We start from the raw sequence: 17657 nt of genomic DNA, 5'->3' as shown, positions 1-17657 counted from the left end.
TTTCCCCCCCACAGGTAAAGGAGTGTGTCATGTGGCTGGAGATCCTCACTACTACACCTTTGACGGTGTGATGCACACGTTCATGGGCACCTGCACTTACACTTTAGTGGAGGTACAGCAGGGATTTTTTATCATGAAATTTCTATTTTGACATCTTTCTGTGCTTTCTCAAACAATATTAAATATTAATATATAAGATTGTTTTTTCTGAAACCCATAGGTGTGTAACACCACCAAAGTAACTCCCTTCAAGATCGTGGCTAAAAACGAGGAGCGTGGTCAACCAGAGGCCTCCTATGTTCGCTCTGTCAAGGTCTACCTGCCCCATGACACTGTGGTGGAGCTGCAGAAGAGCCGCAGAGTTTTGGTAATTAGTGCTTATACTTTTTAAAATATACATCATGTTGGCGGCAGGAAACTATGGAAGCTATGACAGGCAAGAGAGTTTTGGTTATTAAGATCTTATTAGTTAAAAACTATTTTCTTAGTCTGATCCGAACTTCTTTTCACTCCGTTTATGACTTTTTAACCCACTTTATATATTCATTGTGTTTTATTAACTTGAAGAAAACTGATACAAGGATGTAATCATTATGAGTTCCAAAACTTAAAAATCCATACAAAATAAATGAATACAATATCATAACCACACAAATATCCCTCTAACTTGAATTGAAAAAAGCAATGAATGTTGATGTTGTCGTGTCTTAGCTGAATGAGCGGCGGGTGAAAACGCCACTTTCCATCGACTCGGTCGGAGCCAAAGTGATAACCAGCGGATCCTACAGTCTGCTGGACACCAACTTTGGACTGCAGGTGAAGTTCGACGGCGTCCATCACTTGGAGATCACGGTTCCTGGGGAATACTTCAACAAGGTATCAGGCATAAGGCCCGTCCTATTGTCTTATGGTCCCTCCACCTAATGTGTCTCCGTCAGGTCAGACAAACAAAGAGCTTTTAATAAATAACCTGGCTCCATCTCCCACTACACTACAGCTGTGCGGCATGTGCGGGAACTACAACCACAACTCCTCAGATGAATACCTGATGCCCAATAAGAAACCAGCCAAGGATGTGATTGAACTGGGAAACAGCTGGAAATCCGATGGGGACAGTGATCCTGGGTCAGTGGCTCCCAGCCATCACACATGGTTTACTTTCATTATATGGAAAGTGTGAGCTAGCTTATGATCAAAACTGTTTACCATATTTCCATACCTTAAGCTGCCAGCCGGACACGCGTCCAAACATCCACCCCAACTGCACGGCGGAGGAAGAGAAGCTGTACGAAGCTCAGTGTGCCGGGGTCATCCTCTCTGACCGCTTCAAGCCCTGCCACGCGCTGGTGCCCCCCGAGGCCTTCCTGGGCAACTGCATCTACGACCTATGCGAGTACGACGGCATGCAGTCGACGCTCTGCGACAACGTGGATGCGTACGCTCAGGCCTGCCAGAGCTCCGGAGTCACCATCAGCTGGAGAAACAACACCTTCTGTCGTGAGTGCCGATCGCGCCCCTATAGCCGGTTGGATAGAAGATTCTAGTCGAGTCATCTTTTTGTAATTGGCTTTCCCTCCACTGCAGCCCTGCCCTGCCCTGCCAACAGCCACTACTCGGACTGCACTGCCCCCTGCCCCCCCACCTGCTCCGACCTCTTCCCCATCTTCTGCCACCTCCCGTCCACCACGTGTGTGGAGGGCTGCCAGTGTGACGGCGGCTACGTCCTCAGCGACAATAAGTGTGTTCCTCTGGACAAGTGTGGCTGCCTGGGCTCAGATGGAGAATACCATGAAGTGAGTGGAGCTGACTGATCATATGACATTAGAGACACATGGTGGTTATACTTTAAACCTGGTGAAGAGACACAAATATACAGAAGAGTCTATTTCCAATGTTTTCTTCACGATGGTCCCTAACACTTTGGGCTACTGTGCCTATAACCCCTTTGGCCAGTTCAGTAATTATAGAAACGATTATTACACGCAGCAATATACATTTGTGTTTTAAATGTAAACCTGTGTCTGTGTGTGTGTTTGTAGGTGGGAGACTCTTGGCTGACAGATAAATGTATTAATTCATGTAGCTGCAATCTCGGTGGCCAAATCACGTGTAAGGACCACGCCTGCAGTTCCAACTCAGTGTGTGCTCTGGACAAATATGGAGACGTCTACTGCAAACCCAGCAGTGAGTGCCTCTGACCGGCCTAGACTGCGACATCCCAACATCTTGTAGCTAGGCAGTAGACGCCTTGAAGCCTTCTAATCCGTATGGTTCAGATCATAATGCATTTCGCCTGTATCTTTTCCATCGTCACCTAGAGTTCGACAAGTGCAGCATCTCTGGGGATCCCCACCACCGAACATTCGATGGTTTCAACCATTACTTCCAGGGCCCCTACACCTACGTCCTGACCCAGAGCCACAACCTGCAGAACTCCTTGACGCCCTTCGTGGTGAGGGGGAAGAACATCAGACGCGGGGGCAACATCAGAGTGTCATTCCTGGATCAGATGTACATTGACGTCTACGGCGTCAATGTCCGCTTCCTGCAGAAGAAGAACGTCCTGGTCAGTAGTTTGTCTTTGTCTTATTGAAGCCTTTTTTTTGTCTTGTGTTAAAACGCTAATTGTGAAAATATATTGTGTGCCTTCTAGCTGAATGGGGAGCGTGTTGCACCTCCACTCAAGCCAGTTGATGGTTTGACCATCACAATGAACTCCAAGCAGGTCCAGCTCACCACCGACTTTGGACTCACTGTCCGCTTCGATGGCAACATTCGCGGAGGTGAGGGAAGAAGAAACCCGGGCCCCCGCCAGCTTACTTTGGGCTTGTTTGTGAATCCGTTCACTCTCCATCTCTCTGTGTTTGTGTATCAGAGATCATACTGCCCAGCACCTATAAGAACTCTGTCAGGGGTCTGTGTGGAAACTACGACGGCATCACCAGAAATGAGTACATGAAGCCGGATGGATCAGTGGTCAGGGATCTGAACAACTTTGGAGAGAGCTGGAGGGTCAGTGACCGACAGGCGGACGGACTGAGGATCTTCAACCTTCACAACTCTGTGCACGCTCACAGGTAGTTCCACTCCCAGGGTCGCTGCTGTGGCAGTAAATACACCTTCAATGGGTTCAGGAGCCTAGAGATTCATTACTGACCTTGGAAATCAAACGGAAATGCTGTATCCTCTATTTCAAATGGTCAGTCCATTCACTTTGTTTGGTTTGAATGCACATTTTCAGGTGAGATAGTAATGGTGACAACAAATGTTACAATAAGTAGAAAAGTGCTTATTTCACAATTTTAAAAAAGAGTGATAGAAATAGCAATATTAAAATAACTTATATTATAATAATAATATAATATAATAAAATAAAGAAAAATACAATTTACTTTACAAAAAGTAGTAACGGATGATAGTTACAACTGACAATTCCATGCTAATATGGTATGCAGTTATTGAGACAAAGCAGCTTTAACCACGTCTATTTCTTTCCTTCCTTTCTGCCCTTTTGGCATTCGGTCTCCAGGCGAGAGGTGGAGGCCAATCCAGATTCAGGGTTTGAGACATCGGACTGCTCTCAGTCTCAGCTCAATGGCTACAACAGCGTGGCTCAGTGTGGAGCGCTCTCTGACTCCAACGGCCCGTTTGCTGACTGCCATGCTACGCTGCCCCCTAAAACCTACCAGGAGTGAGTCGTCCGTTTGTCTGTGTGCGTCTTTGTGTCTGTGCGAAGCTACTGTGCAGCTTCACTTCACGTCCTTCCTTCAAATGTAAACATGAGTGTTGTGTGTGTGTGTGTGTGTTTGTCCCTCAGTGATTGTGTGTTTGACCTGTGTGCTGAGAGTGGCAGTGCGGCGATGCGTTGTGCCAGTTATGAAGCGTACGCTGCCGCCTGTCAGGAGGCCGGAGTCAAACTGGGGCCCTGGCGACAGCACCTGAACTGCGGTAAGATGCAGTTTTTTCATTTTAATGTTATCATGACATGACTATTGTATTTCCATCTGCGTATACTGAAAAACACATGTGGAAAGTGATATTATATATAACAATGTTATTGTTGAACAACACTTCACATTCATCATTTTACGTCATGATTCCAACAACATCAGCTTTACTTTGCAGAACTGTAGTGTACCGACTCTCTCCCTCTCTCGCAGTCCTGTCTTGCGATGCCAACAGCACCTACTCCCCCTGCATGTCGCCTTGCCCCGCCTCATGCGCCGACCTGGCGGCCCCCTCAGAGTGCGACGCCACCTCCTGCATGGAAGGATGCCAGTGCGCCGCCGGCTTCGTCATGAGCGAGGGTGTCTGCGTGCCGTACACACAGTGTGGCTGCAGCGTCCTCAACAGATACTACACCGTGAGAGGCCTTCTGGGGTTACAGCTGTGTGTGTGTCTGTGTCATCGGGTGACGATGTCTCTAACCCTAACTCTCTTTTGTGCAGCTGAAGGAGAAGTTTGTGACTGAGGACTGTTCCCAGGCTTGTGAGTGCACCAGCACTGGGGCCGTGTGCCAGCCCAAGACCTGCCAGAGCGGATTCGTCTGCACCATCTACGACTTCAAACGGGAGTGCCACAGAGGTGTGTGTTGGGGCTTCATCCACTGAGACTTCATTAGAGCATAGAACCCCGCGGCCACCCTCCAAGCTATTATGAACAACTAAAGCGGAATCCTGGCAACCTATTTTACCCGGTGCCCATAGTGTGATGTCTCACACCAGAGTATCAACCTTTGGTAGAGATGATGCTTTCTGTGTACTGCAGCAAGTCCCTGCCTCAGCTACCCCTGTCTGAATGGAGGCCAATGTGCTGATGCCAGCGGCAACACGTACACCTGTCAGTGTGCCGAGGGCTTCGAGGGCACCAACTGCGAGGTCGAGATAACACCAAGCGGAGGACTGGGTACGTTGTTTCACCCATCGGGGTCAATCTAACATCGATATCGGACTTCTGCGGCATACACTGTTTAAAAAAACACTTTGATGAGTGAAATGTACCGTTACAGAAACCAAGTGGATCATCCTGATAGCGGTGATGGTCGCAGTGGTCGTCATCATCATTGTGACCTCCGTTGCATGCACCTGCCGACAAAAGGCCAAGTGAGTCATTGCAGAGGATAAGAGGATGCGTATGGATGATGAAGAAATCAAAACTTTATATTTGGAGTTTGATATTTTTTTATTCATTCTTAGAATGTAATTAATGAATCACATAGTTTAGTATTCACATTTCTAAACATTACGATTCTGGTTGCAATTGGAGGTTCCAATTTCAAGTAAGAATTTTTAGAACAAAATCCGAACTACGAGTTTAAAGAATTATGTAAGTCTAAATTCTGACTTTAACATCGCCCATAGGACTTCAATCCCAGAATTCTGATTTCAAGTCAGAACTAAATTGGTTTTTACATGTGGCCATAATCTTTTTCCAGGTGTGTGTGTGTGTGTGTGTGTGTGTGTGTGTGTGTGTGTGTGTGTGTGTGTGTGTGAACACCACCACTGTCCTCTACCAATCACAAACCAAATCCACTCTTATCAAGGCCCAGATAAAAGTTTTATTTGTATTGCAGGTCACAAGTTTATGTAATTCAGAAGCAGCGGTCATCTCACAGTAAGTGAGAGAAAATTATAGTGTCATCACATGGTTCACACATTTGGGGATTTCTGGGAGCTCCCTATATCAGCACTGGGAAAGGAAGGGGGGGGGGTGCCTTCACTCACTGACTGCCTTCACTCTACCTTCATCTACAACCATCCGCAATCTCTCCTGCTCTCACCACGTCTTATCGATCACATGCACTTTGAAGTCCTTCACCTCGGTTATTTCTGTCCACAGGAATCGCAAGGGGGACATGGAAAAGCTCAGCATGAAATCAGGTAAGATTATGTCATCACTGCTTGTGGAGCATTAAGATTACAATCCTGAAACTGCAATAACACTCTGACAGATAGTGGATCTCATCTGATTCCAGTTTATAATGTTGTTATGGTTATCAACACTTAACCAGCTGCTTTCATGAACAAACAGAACAAAACTCACTACGCATTATATCGTTTTCAACCTTTTTTCCCATATTTATGAAACTAATGGGGGAAAAAAAGAAGAGAAAGATGTTTCCTTTCTTGAATATTCCTTACGTAATGGCACTTGTTTTGCCTCCATTAGACAAATTCTTGATGAATACTCAAGATATAAATAATATAGATAAAAATGGAACCCATCCTAATAGTTATTAAGTATAGCATTGAAGGGTGACCCATATATTTTCAGGCTTGTATCATCCGCCGCATAAATACATTAACGGCTGCATTGATCCCTTAGTATCCTGATGTAATTTCTTTCACTTCTGAACATTTTCAGTGATATTTTTGACAGGTTTTCTTTTGTTCAACCCTTTAGATAACCCTTTAACAGCCAAATATTAGAAGTGTTTTGTGTAAAATGGGAACCTCGCTGCAAGTATTTGAGTTACTCTAAATATACTTAATCTCCTCGAAGCCTCCAAATTATCTGAATGTCAGCAGACAGATTAAAGTTCTCCCTGATGATCATAATTTTTCCCTTAAAATCTTCCGTATTTTGTGTCTTACAGCGGATTCGTTCACAGAAATAGACAAGCAAAGAAAGGACAAAGTGACGGCTTTCTGAATACAAACTGTATGAATGTACCAAAGAAGCTTCTTCAGCAGAATACAAATCTTGTCAGAAGAGGAGGTTTTGTGAGATTTTTTAATATTATTGATGTTGTTCCTATGCTCATGTTTTTCTTTTCTTAACTTATGCTTTTAAAGATGTAATTTTAGTCTGTTGTGCACATTTAAATGACCAAAAAAGTTAAAATCTGTACGTGTATGCCTTAAGTGTTCATTTATTTATGGGATTAAGTTTGTGCCAAAAGGGAAGGTGTGTTGTTGTCGAAAAAGGGGTTTAATTAATACAGATTCATCTTTACCACGTATCCATATTCTGCATCTGGTTTTTCTTAACACTGGTTTGATTCTTTACTTAATTTTCTCATCCAATAAGAAAACACAACCACCATTGGTCGGTAAAGAGGAAGTTCATTCCCATAACAGACATTATGTAGCTGCTGTAGTTGCAAATAAGTCCAGGAAGATTGATCCAAACCAACGTGACAAAGCGATTCCCGATGACCCTCCCTTTGAACTGCTCCAATGTCCTGAGAGAACAAAACACTGCCAAAAATGTATGAATTCACTGTACAGAGTTCAATCCTTCTACTGAAAAGCTTGTTATAATTAAAAAAAATCTTTAGTTTGAGCACTAAATGCTTAATATTTTTGAGTGTGGAAAATTCCAGCAGTTATTGATTTCGAAGCATTTTAAAGATTTTGTGAAGGGTCATAATTTAAAAAAACAATCAATAAAAGGACACACACTTGTTACCTTTAAGATAAGAAATGTCCTCCCAAAATGCTATAAGAAATACTAATATTGGAATTCATTTTTACACTTTTGATTTAAACATTTGTAACAACTTCTGTCCTGATCAATTATACCAAATATTCATTCATTTTCAGAAATTTGCCCCTTGTATTTCTTTATATAATACCAATGTTTTTATTAAAACTAAATGCAAGAATAGAATCAGAATGTCTGCCATATACATTAACACAGCCAAAATAATCAAGACTTAGAAAATAAAAGAAACAAAAATGCCACTATGGCACAAGAGGTGAAGAGCCGGTAAAAGGTTCTGTGAGCCATAGAGGGTGAATCAGGGGTGAATCCCCCCCCCCCGTCGATGTATTTGTCATTTCAATATTATGAAACTGCAAATGGACAGAATTTGTCTAATAAATGTAGTTCAGTAAAAAGCACAATATTAATGGAGTAAAAGCATAACTATAGCAGAAAATACAAAAGTATTTAAATACATACTTCCAACACTGATTCACTGAATGGACGCTCTCTACTGCTTTTGGAACAAATGCTGAAAAAGTTCAGTAATACACTGAAACGCATCAAGTATCATGAAAACTACCTTGAATCAGCTACAACAGCGGGACAACAGACTAGTTCATAGTAAGCAGAACAACACATCACCTAGTAGTCATTTATTTAACTTTAAGTGGGCAGAAAACCAGTTACACAACAGTGAGCTTCACGACACACTGTGTGGCCCCTGAGAGGAGGTTCCACACCGAGGAACCCAATAGAAGGCACATTCAGGACAAGAACGGCTGCCGCTGTGTTCGGCTCATTCTGATATTACAACTCCAGTGTAAAAAAACAAACAAAAATAAGGCTCACTGGTGTACAAATCCACACATTTACCCACACTCTATAAGCTAAAATTCAAGATTTCAATAAGTAAACAGGGCTCAATATTATGTCTGTAATGGGGAGTCGCTTTGATACTGGGATGGCACCATAAGGACATTCCCCCTAAACAGAGTTACAGAGCTCTCTTGCGCAATGGAAGAAAAAGGAAAAATAAAAAGTGGTCCACGAGGTGTCACGTGACCCGGAATTCCTCTATATCAAATTTTCTTCCTGAGGATTTGGATCAAATGTATTAGAAGATCCTATGACATTTATTGTCCAGTGTCACCAGCGTCTCAAAGTTCCCTCACAGACACTTTTGGTCCATGACAAATACAAGTCAGTCAAACAATTCAAGCTTCTAATCGTATGTAAATTTACTTTGTTTCCAGTCATTGAGCTTTAACTCTACGAACAGATAATAAAATAAAAATGATCAGATAAATAAAGTTTTATTCTATAAATTAACCTAAGGAATGAATCATTTGCTTAATGTAAACACAAGACGTGAAACTAAGCAGCATTAAGCCAATAACAAGCCCTCATAGTGGATGAACCCGGTTTACACCGCTCACAATATTCACTTGATACGCCGCTTTGTTCAGTCTTTAATTGTGGGTTGTTGGACCATGGAGTGCATCCGTGGGGCTCAAACAAAGACAAAAACATCCATTTAAAACCTGAACATCAACTAAAAACAGAGTACAAAATACCCAGTGTAAACACTACAGAATGGTGCTGGGTTGCGCTCATTCGCATTGTATCCTTTTTTTAAACCTTTGAACTATTCATAGTTATTGTAATAACTAACGCACACAAATAGTTCTTTTATAGCTTATTTTAGCTTAGCTAACACTGGCAGCAAGCGGGAAACGAGAAGCCGGGCTCTTTCTAAGTGACATGCAGCATCGTGTTTATTGAACAGCTGTAGCGGTGGTTGTTGTTGTTGTTGTTGTAAATGCTGACCAACAATGGCGTGATCACAGTCACGGGTTGATGTTCCATTTAGAGTCCAGCGATAAAGCTTTAGGGCGGGGGGGGCTACCTCAGGATTAACTGCTTGCTACCATGGCGATGTTCAGCGCTCGGCCCTACAGACACCCAAGGGAGCTGGTTGTTAATTATTACATTTGCGTATTAGCATGTTTTTCTCGAGCCTAAATTAGTATCACTATGAATATCACAGTTAAAGTAAATTAGAATTGCACATTGCTAACCAAGTTTGCTGAGCTATTGTACTCACTTTCTTGTTTTCAAATGAATCTCATTGATGGTTTGAAATGTTGGACATTTACTTTATCAAAAGGAGACACAAACTGCTAAACCCACCCAGACTTATCCGTGCTTCCAGGCCTGGCCCCAACGGTGAGATCTGAGCTCTCCTAATTATATCCTACATAAACCTTTTAAATATAATATTAACTATACATAAATAAAATCACACAGGCATAAGAAGGAAATGAAAATAACCAACTGAGTAAAAATGAAATCTGGGATAAAAGGCAGTGTAAAAAGAAGAATTGCTAATATGAACCAATGAAATAAGGAATAATTGTGGGCAGCATTGCTCCATCACCAATCACCAAGGAGCTCTGCTCTTTCGTCCATCAATCCATCTCCCGTCTTGTCATCTCCGGGCAGAGGATCGTCCCCTTGGGGGCTGATGGGAGGAGCCAAACACTGCATCTTCAGTCAAAACCTTCCTCTCCAGGTCATCTGAGGAGAAACAGGAGGTTTCAGGATTCCATCCAGGATTAACTAGCAACATGTTTATGAAACATAACAAACCAAAGATGCTAGTGTAAGTTTAACTCTTTCAGCTGCTTGGTTGGCTTTTAAACAGTCCTAATGTGTGTATAACCGCTCATAGAAAGGCTGGTTGGGTTACACAGTCGTCCCCTCACATTCAGCACCGTGCAGATTCCCCACTAGAGGGAACTGCTTTGTTATTGGCACACCAATTTGACCAACGTCAAATAGGGCTGTGTTTTTTTTACCATGCAGTTATGACTTGTCATTGTTTTTTAAGCCCGGTCACGTTTCCCCAAATGGAAATGTCTGTGTTTGGTGTGACACACACACATTGAGGGAGGCACTATACTTCTCATTTGTTTCATCAATATATTCCAGGTTCTTGATAAAGTTAAACTTGGTCTTACATAAGCTTAAACAACTGCAACGCAATCCTCCATATTACACTCACTAAATGCAAAGAAATACCACATTCATTGTGTGTTAGGCAGCTTCTTACCTGCCGTGAGCCTCTTTGATTGGTTGCAGCACCAACACCTTGCACTCTCTCTTGGCTATTTTGTCCATTGGGATGAGGGCGTGGTCGGGTGGCGGGGGCAGGACTCTGCCAATTAGAGGCCCTACGGGAGGGGCGGCGGCCCGATGCACCATCACGCTGCCCGACCTGGAGCCGGCGGAAGACAAAAAGGTGTAGGTCTGTCTGTAACTGTCCGCATGATGTTATGAACACAGCGGGCCGAACGCTCCCTACCTGACGTGGTTTGTCCTAGACGCCGGCTGGTGGGAGAAGCTCTGAGATCGGCCCGGGCCGTGCTTCTCCAGTAGCTCTCTGGTTGCGAGGCCGGATGACAATGGTGACGACGGAGAGTGCCTCCTCTGAGACGGAGGCTCCGTGGGTGGAGTGGACACCAAGGCCGTGAACTGGAGCTTCAGTTTCATGTGCTGGCTCAACTACGGCGGTGGATGGGCGAGACGGGAGTGTCACTGGGATCATTTTGGGCTGTGGACTGAACTTACTGTTCAAGTGCATCGGGAAAAAGCACGCAGTACCTCAAAGAGTCCAGCCCGCAGGATCTGGAAGGCCACGACGAAGGAGAGGGTGGAGCCCTTCCTACACTGTCCCAGGTTGTTGAGGGGAGAGTGGCACACCACTGCTGTGTGGGCCCTGTGGTCCCGCTGGCCTCCTCTATCAGCTAATGAACAAATGGATGGATGTAGGTGGGGAACAGGTGGTGGGGGAGAGGAGGAAGTGCAATGTGGAACTAGATAAGGTCATGAGACCAGATGAGTAAAGATGAAGCTCTTTTATCGTTGGCAGTCTGTGTGTGGCACACTACAGGGAGGCAAAGCCCCCGTCATCACTTTATCATTGCATTGATCCTTTATTTCTATTTTTTGCACATCAAGAAAATTGAGTTTTGTCGCAAAACTAACGACAAAAAATAGGTAATTAGGAAGACAACACCCACAAAGCAGCGAAAGTAAAGTGTGTTTCATACCATTGGGCAAAATACTTGACCCTAAATGGCTGCTGTAGCTGGGACTACTGTGTGTGAATGGTGTGAATGCTGGTTACTGATGGTCCTGAGCTAAAAGAAAGGTTTATAAGATCTGCTATTTCTTTCATACAAAATAAATGTTAGCTCTCACTCATATATTTTTTGTCGATGCACATTTTGTTTCTGGCAGTGAAACAGAAAGCACTCAATCCCACAAAGCGTAGTAAGTTGATTTTGTTACCGCACAGTAAAAAAAAAAACTGAACAAAGAGAAACCGTCTGGGACCTCGCAACGGTCAAGTCTGCTACTCACCGTCTGAATTCCAGATCAGGCGAATGGACAGGAAGTCCTCCAAGTTGTTAAGCAGGGTGTATTTCACCCAGAAGTGCTCCAAAGGCCTGACCGTGCGGGGACAGGAAGCCGTCATCACCAGCAGAGGACGATCCAAGCGGATACTGGGCAGCGAGTAACAACTGGAGACGAACCTGGAGGGAGAGCAAACTACTGTCACAGCAGCAAGAGGACTGGGGAAACAGATGCTGATAGCGTTTTGTTTTCACTCCCTTACACTTCCTGCTCAGACATCTTCCAACAACCTTATATTCCAAATGCTGACCAGAAGAGGAGAAGTTACCTTGTCAAAGGCAGTGTTGGAGTGAACCACTGTAACACAGCCACCATCTGGACTTCCAAACCCTACAGAGGAAAAGGATTAAGTTACACAATGAATGCAAACTATTAAAACAGATCACACACACCGTGGCACTGGGTCAAATGTTCACTCATCAACATGATGCTTAACTAATACTGAGCAAGTGATTTCCTTTAATAAACTAAGCAAAAGCTTAAGGTTGCAGCTGGCTTATAATGTACGCACAACCCCAGAAAATCTGACACACACACAACTAATCACACACTCCATTAATGGTGATTGGTGAAATGCTCGTTCTCACCTCGCTGGAGTCCTCTTTCGCTTTGTCTTGCAGTTGCAGCTGGAAAAGGAAGTTGTGCTCCTCCAGGGCGCTGAGCGTGCTGGGTAAGCGTGACGACTCGCCGTCCATCCGGTAGAATGACGCCACGGTGACCTCAGCCGATCGGTGGCTTCGGGAAGAAGTGGAAACAAAAGGTGTAACTTATGTGTTCAGAGATCCAACACATTTCCTGATTTGACCACATACAGAACAGGGAACACGGGAGGGTGAAACAGATAGATGTGGCGCGCTGATGACAGTGCAGAGCTCGCCGTTCTGCGAAGTCTAACATGCTTAGCACAATCAATGTCATCATACCGTCTATGATGAAGGAGCAGTAGAGATGGGAATTTAGGTTTTACTCAAACAGCCACACTGAAAACAAACACAGTGCTACGGAAAAACAAAGGTTGTACAAATGATTAGCCAGAAAGCAAAGCTCGTGATGCAAACAAATGGAAGATTGTTCTGCGGAGTTTGTAGCCACCCTCGGATATCAATCTGCCCTTGACAACATAATGACTGCACATAAGATAGAGCCTCCAGGTAAAAGCATACAGGGTTGCCCTCCAGCCCCCCTTGACACAAAAAAATGAATAACTAAATCTGTTTGGGTCAGAAGTTCGGAGCTATGACCCCGTGGGGAAGTGGTTTGTGCACAGCAGAGATTTGGGAAGTACCTGGAACAACTATTCATGTGTGTTTGCATTACCCTGTTGCTCAGGCCTACCAGTCAGTCTTAGCCGCTGCAAACCTCAGCACTAAACAGCCTAGTAAAGATAATATTATTTATAGTAGTGCAGTTGAAACGTTGAAATATCCAGCAGCACTTCAAAGTTTCATATTGAACGACACAATCATATTGCACCAACGTACACACTGCACATCCTTTTGTCAACAGCCACATGCCCAGCGAGTGTGACAGGAATTCATACCTGGGAGTTTTTTAAGAGCTTACCAGACGTTGTCGACTACGAGGACTGAGCCGTCTGGCATCATGGGGAGGTAGGACGAGTTATAGTTAGGAAGTATCTTCACGTCGCTAACGCACAGTTCTTCCTGAGAGCTGCAGTTCAACACTGACCAGGGACGAGAGGGCGAGGAAAAGTATTGGCAAAACTCAAGGGTTTACGCTGTGTAAAGATCCGTATGTTTGTAGGTGTATTTGTTTGCAGACCTTTGAGGACAGTCAGGTGTTTCCCAGAGACAGAAATGTGTTTACATTGGACACTCGGAGGTGGAAGAATATTCAGGATGGTGCTGACTGGGGAACGGAAACAGGACACAAGGGTTAGAACCTGGCAAATTTCTACAAGTGTTCAGCCATCAGAGAAAAAAAAGACAAACAGGTGAAGATTCACAAGGTATGGTATGGATATTTAGTTTGAGATGGTTCACAAAAATCTGCACTAATAATAAAACCTAATAACCTTAATAATAAAATGTAGATAGTGTTTTATTAATGTGCTAAATTCATGAGAAAGAAATATCTAATTGTAATTCTTAGATTAAAGTGGTAATAATGAGTAAAAACTCCCAAATGAATAAGAAAAAAACCTGACATTTTCTCTGACACTATGTTTTTAGTTGCTCGCCGTGTCTCATGTCTGCCGCTGAGAGAAACAGAGTCCATGTACCCTGCGCCCTGAAGTCGCTGAGGTCCTGCCTGAAGGTGTGCATTGGACTGCGGAGCTGCAGAAGAGTCAGGTAGCCGTGTTCCCTCACCTGCACCTTCTCCTCCTCCTCCTGCCTCCATACAGTCACTATGACCTGGCAGCACAGAAGGGAAGAGGGTTTTTGGCAATATTTTTGATGTTCACCTTCATTTTGTCTTTCTGATGAAGTAGTCTGGTTGGATGTACAACTTTACCCTCGACCTTCCAACATGAGCAGAGACACCAAAGACTTTACCACCGAGAATACACTGACCAACATGTGGTAAGAACCTGTGCGTCTCTGCAGACTGACCTTTGCTTTTAGTGAGGTGACTGGCAGCTTGTCCAAAGAAACTGTGAGACTGAAGATAACCTCGTCCTCCAGAACCAGAGCAGACTGCAGCAGGACAAGCAGAGCACATGTTGAGAGATTAAAGAGTGTTTTTTGGGGACCATATGTGAAATAACTTAGCAAACAGATTATTGCCAAGATGGTGTAATGTCTGGAAACTACACTAAAATGAATGCCAGGGTCCAGAGTCACAGGTGACATTTTCAAATGTCTAATCATGTGCCTGAAGGAATCCAACGGATGTTTTTGTTTTGATATTTTGACAGAAAAGACAGTTAAATATAAATTAAAGTTGAGCAATATGGAGAAATAGAACTACCAGACGTTTTGAACAAATGCCTCTGATGCCACATTGTTTTTTGGAGAGCGGTTTACAGCCTCTGAAGTAACTGGTAAGAAACATCTGGAGCACAAGCATCACTGCACTGATCAGGCAGCACGGGGGCGGTTCCAACTAGATGAGAGAACGCAGGTCCGTGTAAACAGGAAGTGGACGAGTGGCTGCGGTTCTGTTTACCCTCAGGAAATGAATAAAGCTACTTCCTCTCTCACTGAAGGTAGATCGGTATAATGAAAGGAGGTGGCTTTGAGTCAAAGGTGATCCAAAATGTCCACCAACACGTGTCACAAGTCACGTTGGTGGTTGTTGTCAGACGGTCAACACAGTGGAGGAGATCGTCCCCGTACACCGTCTTTCCGTCTTACCTTCACCGGTTCCCTCGCACACCGTCTCCCTCCGGCGGCCCAGCCGTTATGAGTGAGGTGCGGGCTGCACCGGGTGAAGGTCCGGCTGCTCCCCCGCCCCTCTCCTCCAGGCTCTCTTTCCCCGGGCTCTTCGCCCCCGTCCTCCTCGCTGCTGGTGCTCAGCAGGTCCGCCTCGTACCCTTCGCCGGCTCTGCGTTCGCGGCTCTCGGCCACGCAGGCGCTCGCCAGAGCCGACAGGGAGCCCGCCAGCTGCCGCCAAGCCGCGGCACGCGCGCTGTCACCCTTCCTCCCCGCAGGGGTCCGGGACCTCAGCACCAGCAGGAACTGGACGACCTCCCCGAGGTACGCGTGGTTTCGCCGCGGAAGAGTCGCGTAGTCCGCCAGGTCTGACGGACTCGATATCGGAGCGGCGGGGAAATATATGAAATACTCGCATTGCGACTCCATCCGTGCGACTGTAAACTAACACTTGCTGTTAATCACCTGCAAACCACGCGACGCTAAAGTGCCACGTCCTGTTACTGCGTGCTGAAAAACCCCGTATGTCAGGTGTAAGTTAAACCACTAGCTAAATCGGTCTACTACTTTTTTTTTTTTTAGAGCAAACAGGATTAAAGTAAACCCCAAGTCATTGATAGCCATCTTGAGCCATTGAGCTTCCGTATCAATACAAACAACAGAGCGGCTAATCGAAAACAGATATTTCTCCAGACCACACTAATCAATCACCAGACGACAGAACGCAAGGGCCGTAGCTGTGTCTCATTTTGTGTGATGCATCCTTGAGGCGACCGAGTTTTTGGGACTGGTCCTCTTCACAGTAAAAGCTTCGAAACCCTAAAAACGTATAACTGAAAATGTAGATGGTAATCTTCTTATTTAATTTAATTTAGGAACATATGCTTCACCTCAGCAGAATGATATTTCAGGCTGAGAGAGGAACATTTTCAAGTAATTTTAAATACAATACAGTCAATAAAAACAACAGCACCAAACACATTCATTAACTATCCATAGACTTTTTATTTATTTTTTCTTTTATAGGAGATGCTACTTAAACCTTAATATATTACAGAAGATGTCCAAGCCAGTCAGAGACTTATGGGGGCAGAGGAGTTTGTTCTCATGTCTTATATGTATTTAAAAACACCACATTGATTACCAACGTAATGCAGGGACGTTGCTAGGCCTATTTTAGGAGGGCTGAAGTTGTTTATAACTCTAACATGCTACATATGTGTGTACATTCTGGTGTGTACGTTTTCTCCTTGAAATCACAAACTATTAGTTTATCATCATACTTAAGGATATAGGCTTGTGTATATTTTAGCATTTGTATTAGTTGATAATTAAGTGAATTCCAGTACTTAGATTCAAAAGTGAACTGCCCCTTCCCCCACTGTCGGCTCAACTGTCTCATCATCATGAATAAATTAAATCTTCGTTGGCCCGCCATGCATGATGGACTATGGCTGGGCCGCATAGCATGGATCAGATGTGGGCTGATCCCTTCACTGCGTCTGGAGGAGTTGATGGAATGGGACAGCCGAGTGGACTGGACTGGACTGGAAGTAAACAACGTTGCGTTAACTGATTTAAAATATTTCATCGCATTAATCTCGGCTATATTAATTGCATAGATTAACACGTTAATTCTGTCAGCCCTAATAATAATACATTAATATTATGGGACAGTTTTGGAAAGTCAAAGTATTTATCTCCATGTCATCAATTAAATAGAAAATCCAACATATTATACACATCTGAATTCATCAATTCATTTTGTGCAGCCCAAAACTAACAAATTTGCGTCCATGGGTTTAATCATCAGAAAACTCCATTCATGAAGTAATTTTGTGTATGATATATAATTTTTTACAAAGCATATTAAACCATTTTTTTGTAGCTCAGGCAAGGAAACGGAACTTTAAAAGGAACGTGTTATTTTGCACACACAATTTAATTAGCCGACCCCTACATTGTTTAACTCTAATTACATATTCCAAATAATGTTGCAAACAACTTTTTCTTATTCCTCAATGTATATTACTTGGTATTAGGCAGCCCTTTGTGATGTGCTTTTCCACTCTCTCTTGCACTTTTTCTTTTAGATGGAGTTCAGCTTAGCACACCACTTTAAATCATAAACATCAGTGTAGTACAGTTGAGACAGTATTTTTCTCTAAGAATAATTTTAATGTGTAGACCCAGACAATATAAAAAATATGTCTTAGTGGAGTTGAAGAAGTTTTGATTTATTCAGTACAATAAATGGAGAAAAATACAGATGCAAACATGGAGTGTGATCTAGCAAAAGATTTACCCCCAAAATAAAGCCAAATCCAAGCCCAAGTACACCGCTGCTTTTGGAATGAACGACTGTCCCGTATATTTTGGTGAGATTTGAAACAACTTGAGAGAATACCAGATCAA

At 43.8% G+C, this 17657-nt stretch overlaps 2 protein-coding genes across 3 annotated transcripts in view; one reads left to right on the top strand and one right to left on the bottom strand.

Annotated features, from left to right (window-relative positions):
• zanl (zonadhesin, like) overlaps window positions 1-7466 on the top strand; it is a 51196-nt gene extending 43730 nt beyond the window's left edge. The window contains exons 104-121 of the mRNA XM_062566360.1: window positions 15-112; window positions 221-367; window positions 712-876; window positions 998-1125; window positions 1226-1497; window positions 1585-1793; window positions 2040-2184; window positions 2319-2566; window positions 2654-2783; window positions 2876-3077; window positions 3530-3691; window positions 3818-3948; window positions 4161-4363; window positions 4449-4584; window positions 4768-4905; window positions 5009-5102; window positions 5839-5879; window positions 6596-7466. Of these exons, the coding sequence (XP_062422344.1) occupies window positions 15-112; window positions 221-367; window positions 712-876; window positions 998-1125; window positions 1226-1497; window positions 1585-1793; window positions 2040-2184; window positions 2319-2566; window positions 2654-2783; window positions 2876-3077; window positions 3530-3691; window positions 3818-3948; window positions 4161-4363; window positions 4449-4584; window positions 4768-4905; window positions 5009-5102; window positions 5839-5879; window positions 6596-6651 (2705 nt within the window). The 3' untranslated portion in view covers window positions 6652-7466. The remainder of the gene's footprint in view (window positions 1-14; window positions 113-220; window positions 368-711; window positions 877-997; window positions 1126-1225; window positions 1498-1584; window positions 1794-2039; window positions 2185-2318; window positions 2567-2653; window positions 2784-2875; window positions 3078-3529; window positions 3692-3817; window positions 3949-4160; window positions 4364-4448; window positions 4585-4767; window positions 4906-5008; window positions 5103-5838; window positions 5880-6595) is intronic.
• A 106-nt stretch (window positions 7467-7572) lies between these two features.
• On the bottom strand, window positions 7573-15936 carry trappc14 (trafficking protein particle complex subunit 14). Of its 2 annotated transcripts, XM_037478050.2 has the most exons (12): window positions 15225-15934; window positions 14481-14564; window positions 14150-14282; window positions 13690-13776; window positions 13471-13591; window positions 12495-12642; window positions 12176-12237; window positions 11854-12026; window positions 11092-11234; window positions 10793-10992; window positions 10541-10705; window positions 7573-10005 (listed from the first exon to the last, which is right to left on the bottom strand). In XM_037478050.2, the coding sequence occupies exons 1-12, from the start codon at window positions 15669-15671 to the stop codon at window positions 10002-10004; spliced, it is 1767 nt and encodes a 588-aa protein (XP_037333947.2). In that variant the 5' UTR covers window positions 15672-15934; the 3' UTR covers window positions 7573-10001. The 2 variants fall into 2 exon arrangements, with proteins under 2 accessions (XP_037333947.2, XP_037333948.2); XM_037478051.2 differs by lacking the exon at window positions 7573-10005 and having other exon boundaries at window positions 10537-10705; window positions 15225-15936.
• Window positions 15937-17657: the final 1721 nt, after the last annotated feature.

The sequence above is a fragment of the Pungitius pungitius genome, chromosome 1 (assembly GCF_949316345.1).
Source record: "Pungitius pungitius chromosome 1, fPunPun2.1, whole genome shotgun sequence".
Taxonomy (NCBI): domain Eukaryota; kingdom Metazoa; phylum Chordata; class Actinopteri; order Perciformes; family Gasterosteidae; genus Pungitius; species Pungitius pungitius.
The sequence above is the reverse complement of the archived record's forward strand: the minus strand, read 5'-3'. Positions and strand labels throughout refer to the sequence as shown.

What these genes read in the sequence shown, in the direction of transcription:
- trappc14 (XM_037478051.2), bottom strand. Translation starts at nt 15,671, where the DNA reads ATGGAGTCGCAATGCGAGTATTTCATATATTTCCCCGCCGCTCCGATA. An exon ending in GTGCGAGGGAACCGGTGAAG is followed by an intron (nt 14,565 to 15,224) that starts GTAAGACGGAAA and finishes GTCCTGCTGCAG; the next exon opens with TCTGCTCTGGTTCTGGAGGA. An exon ending in CCTGATCTGGAATTCAGACG is followed by an intron (nt 11,235 to 11,853) that starts GTGAGTAGCAGA and finishes TTTGTTCATTAG; the next exon opens with CTGATAGAGGAGGCCAGCGG.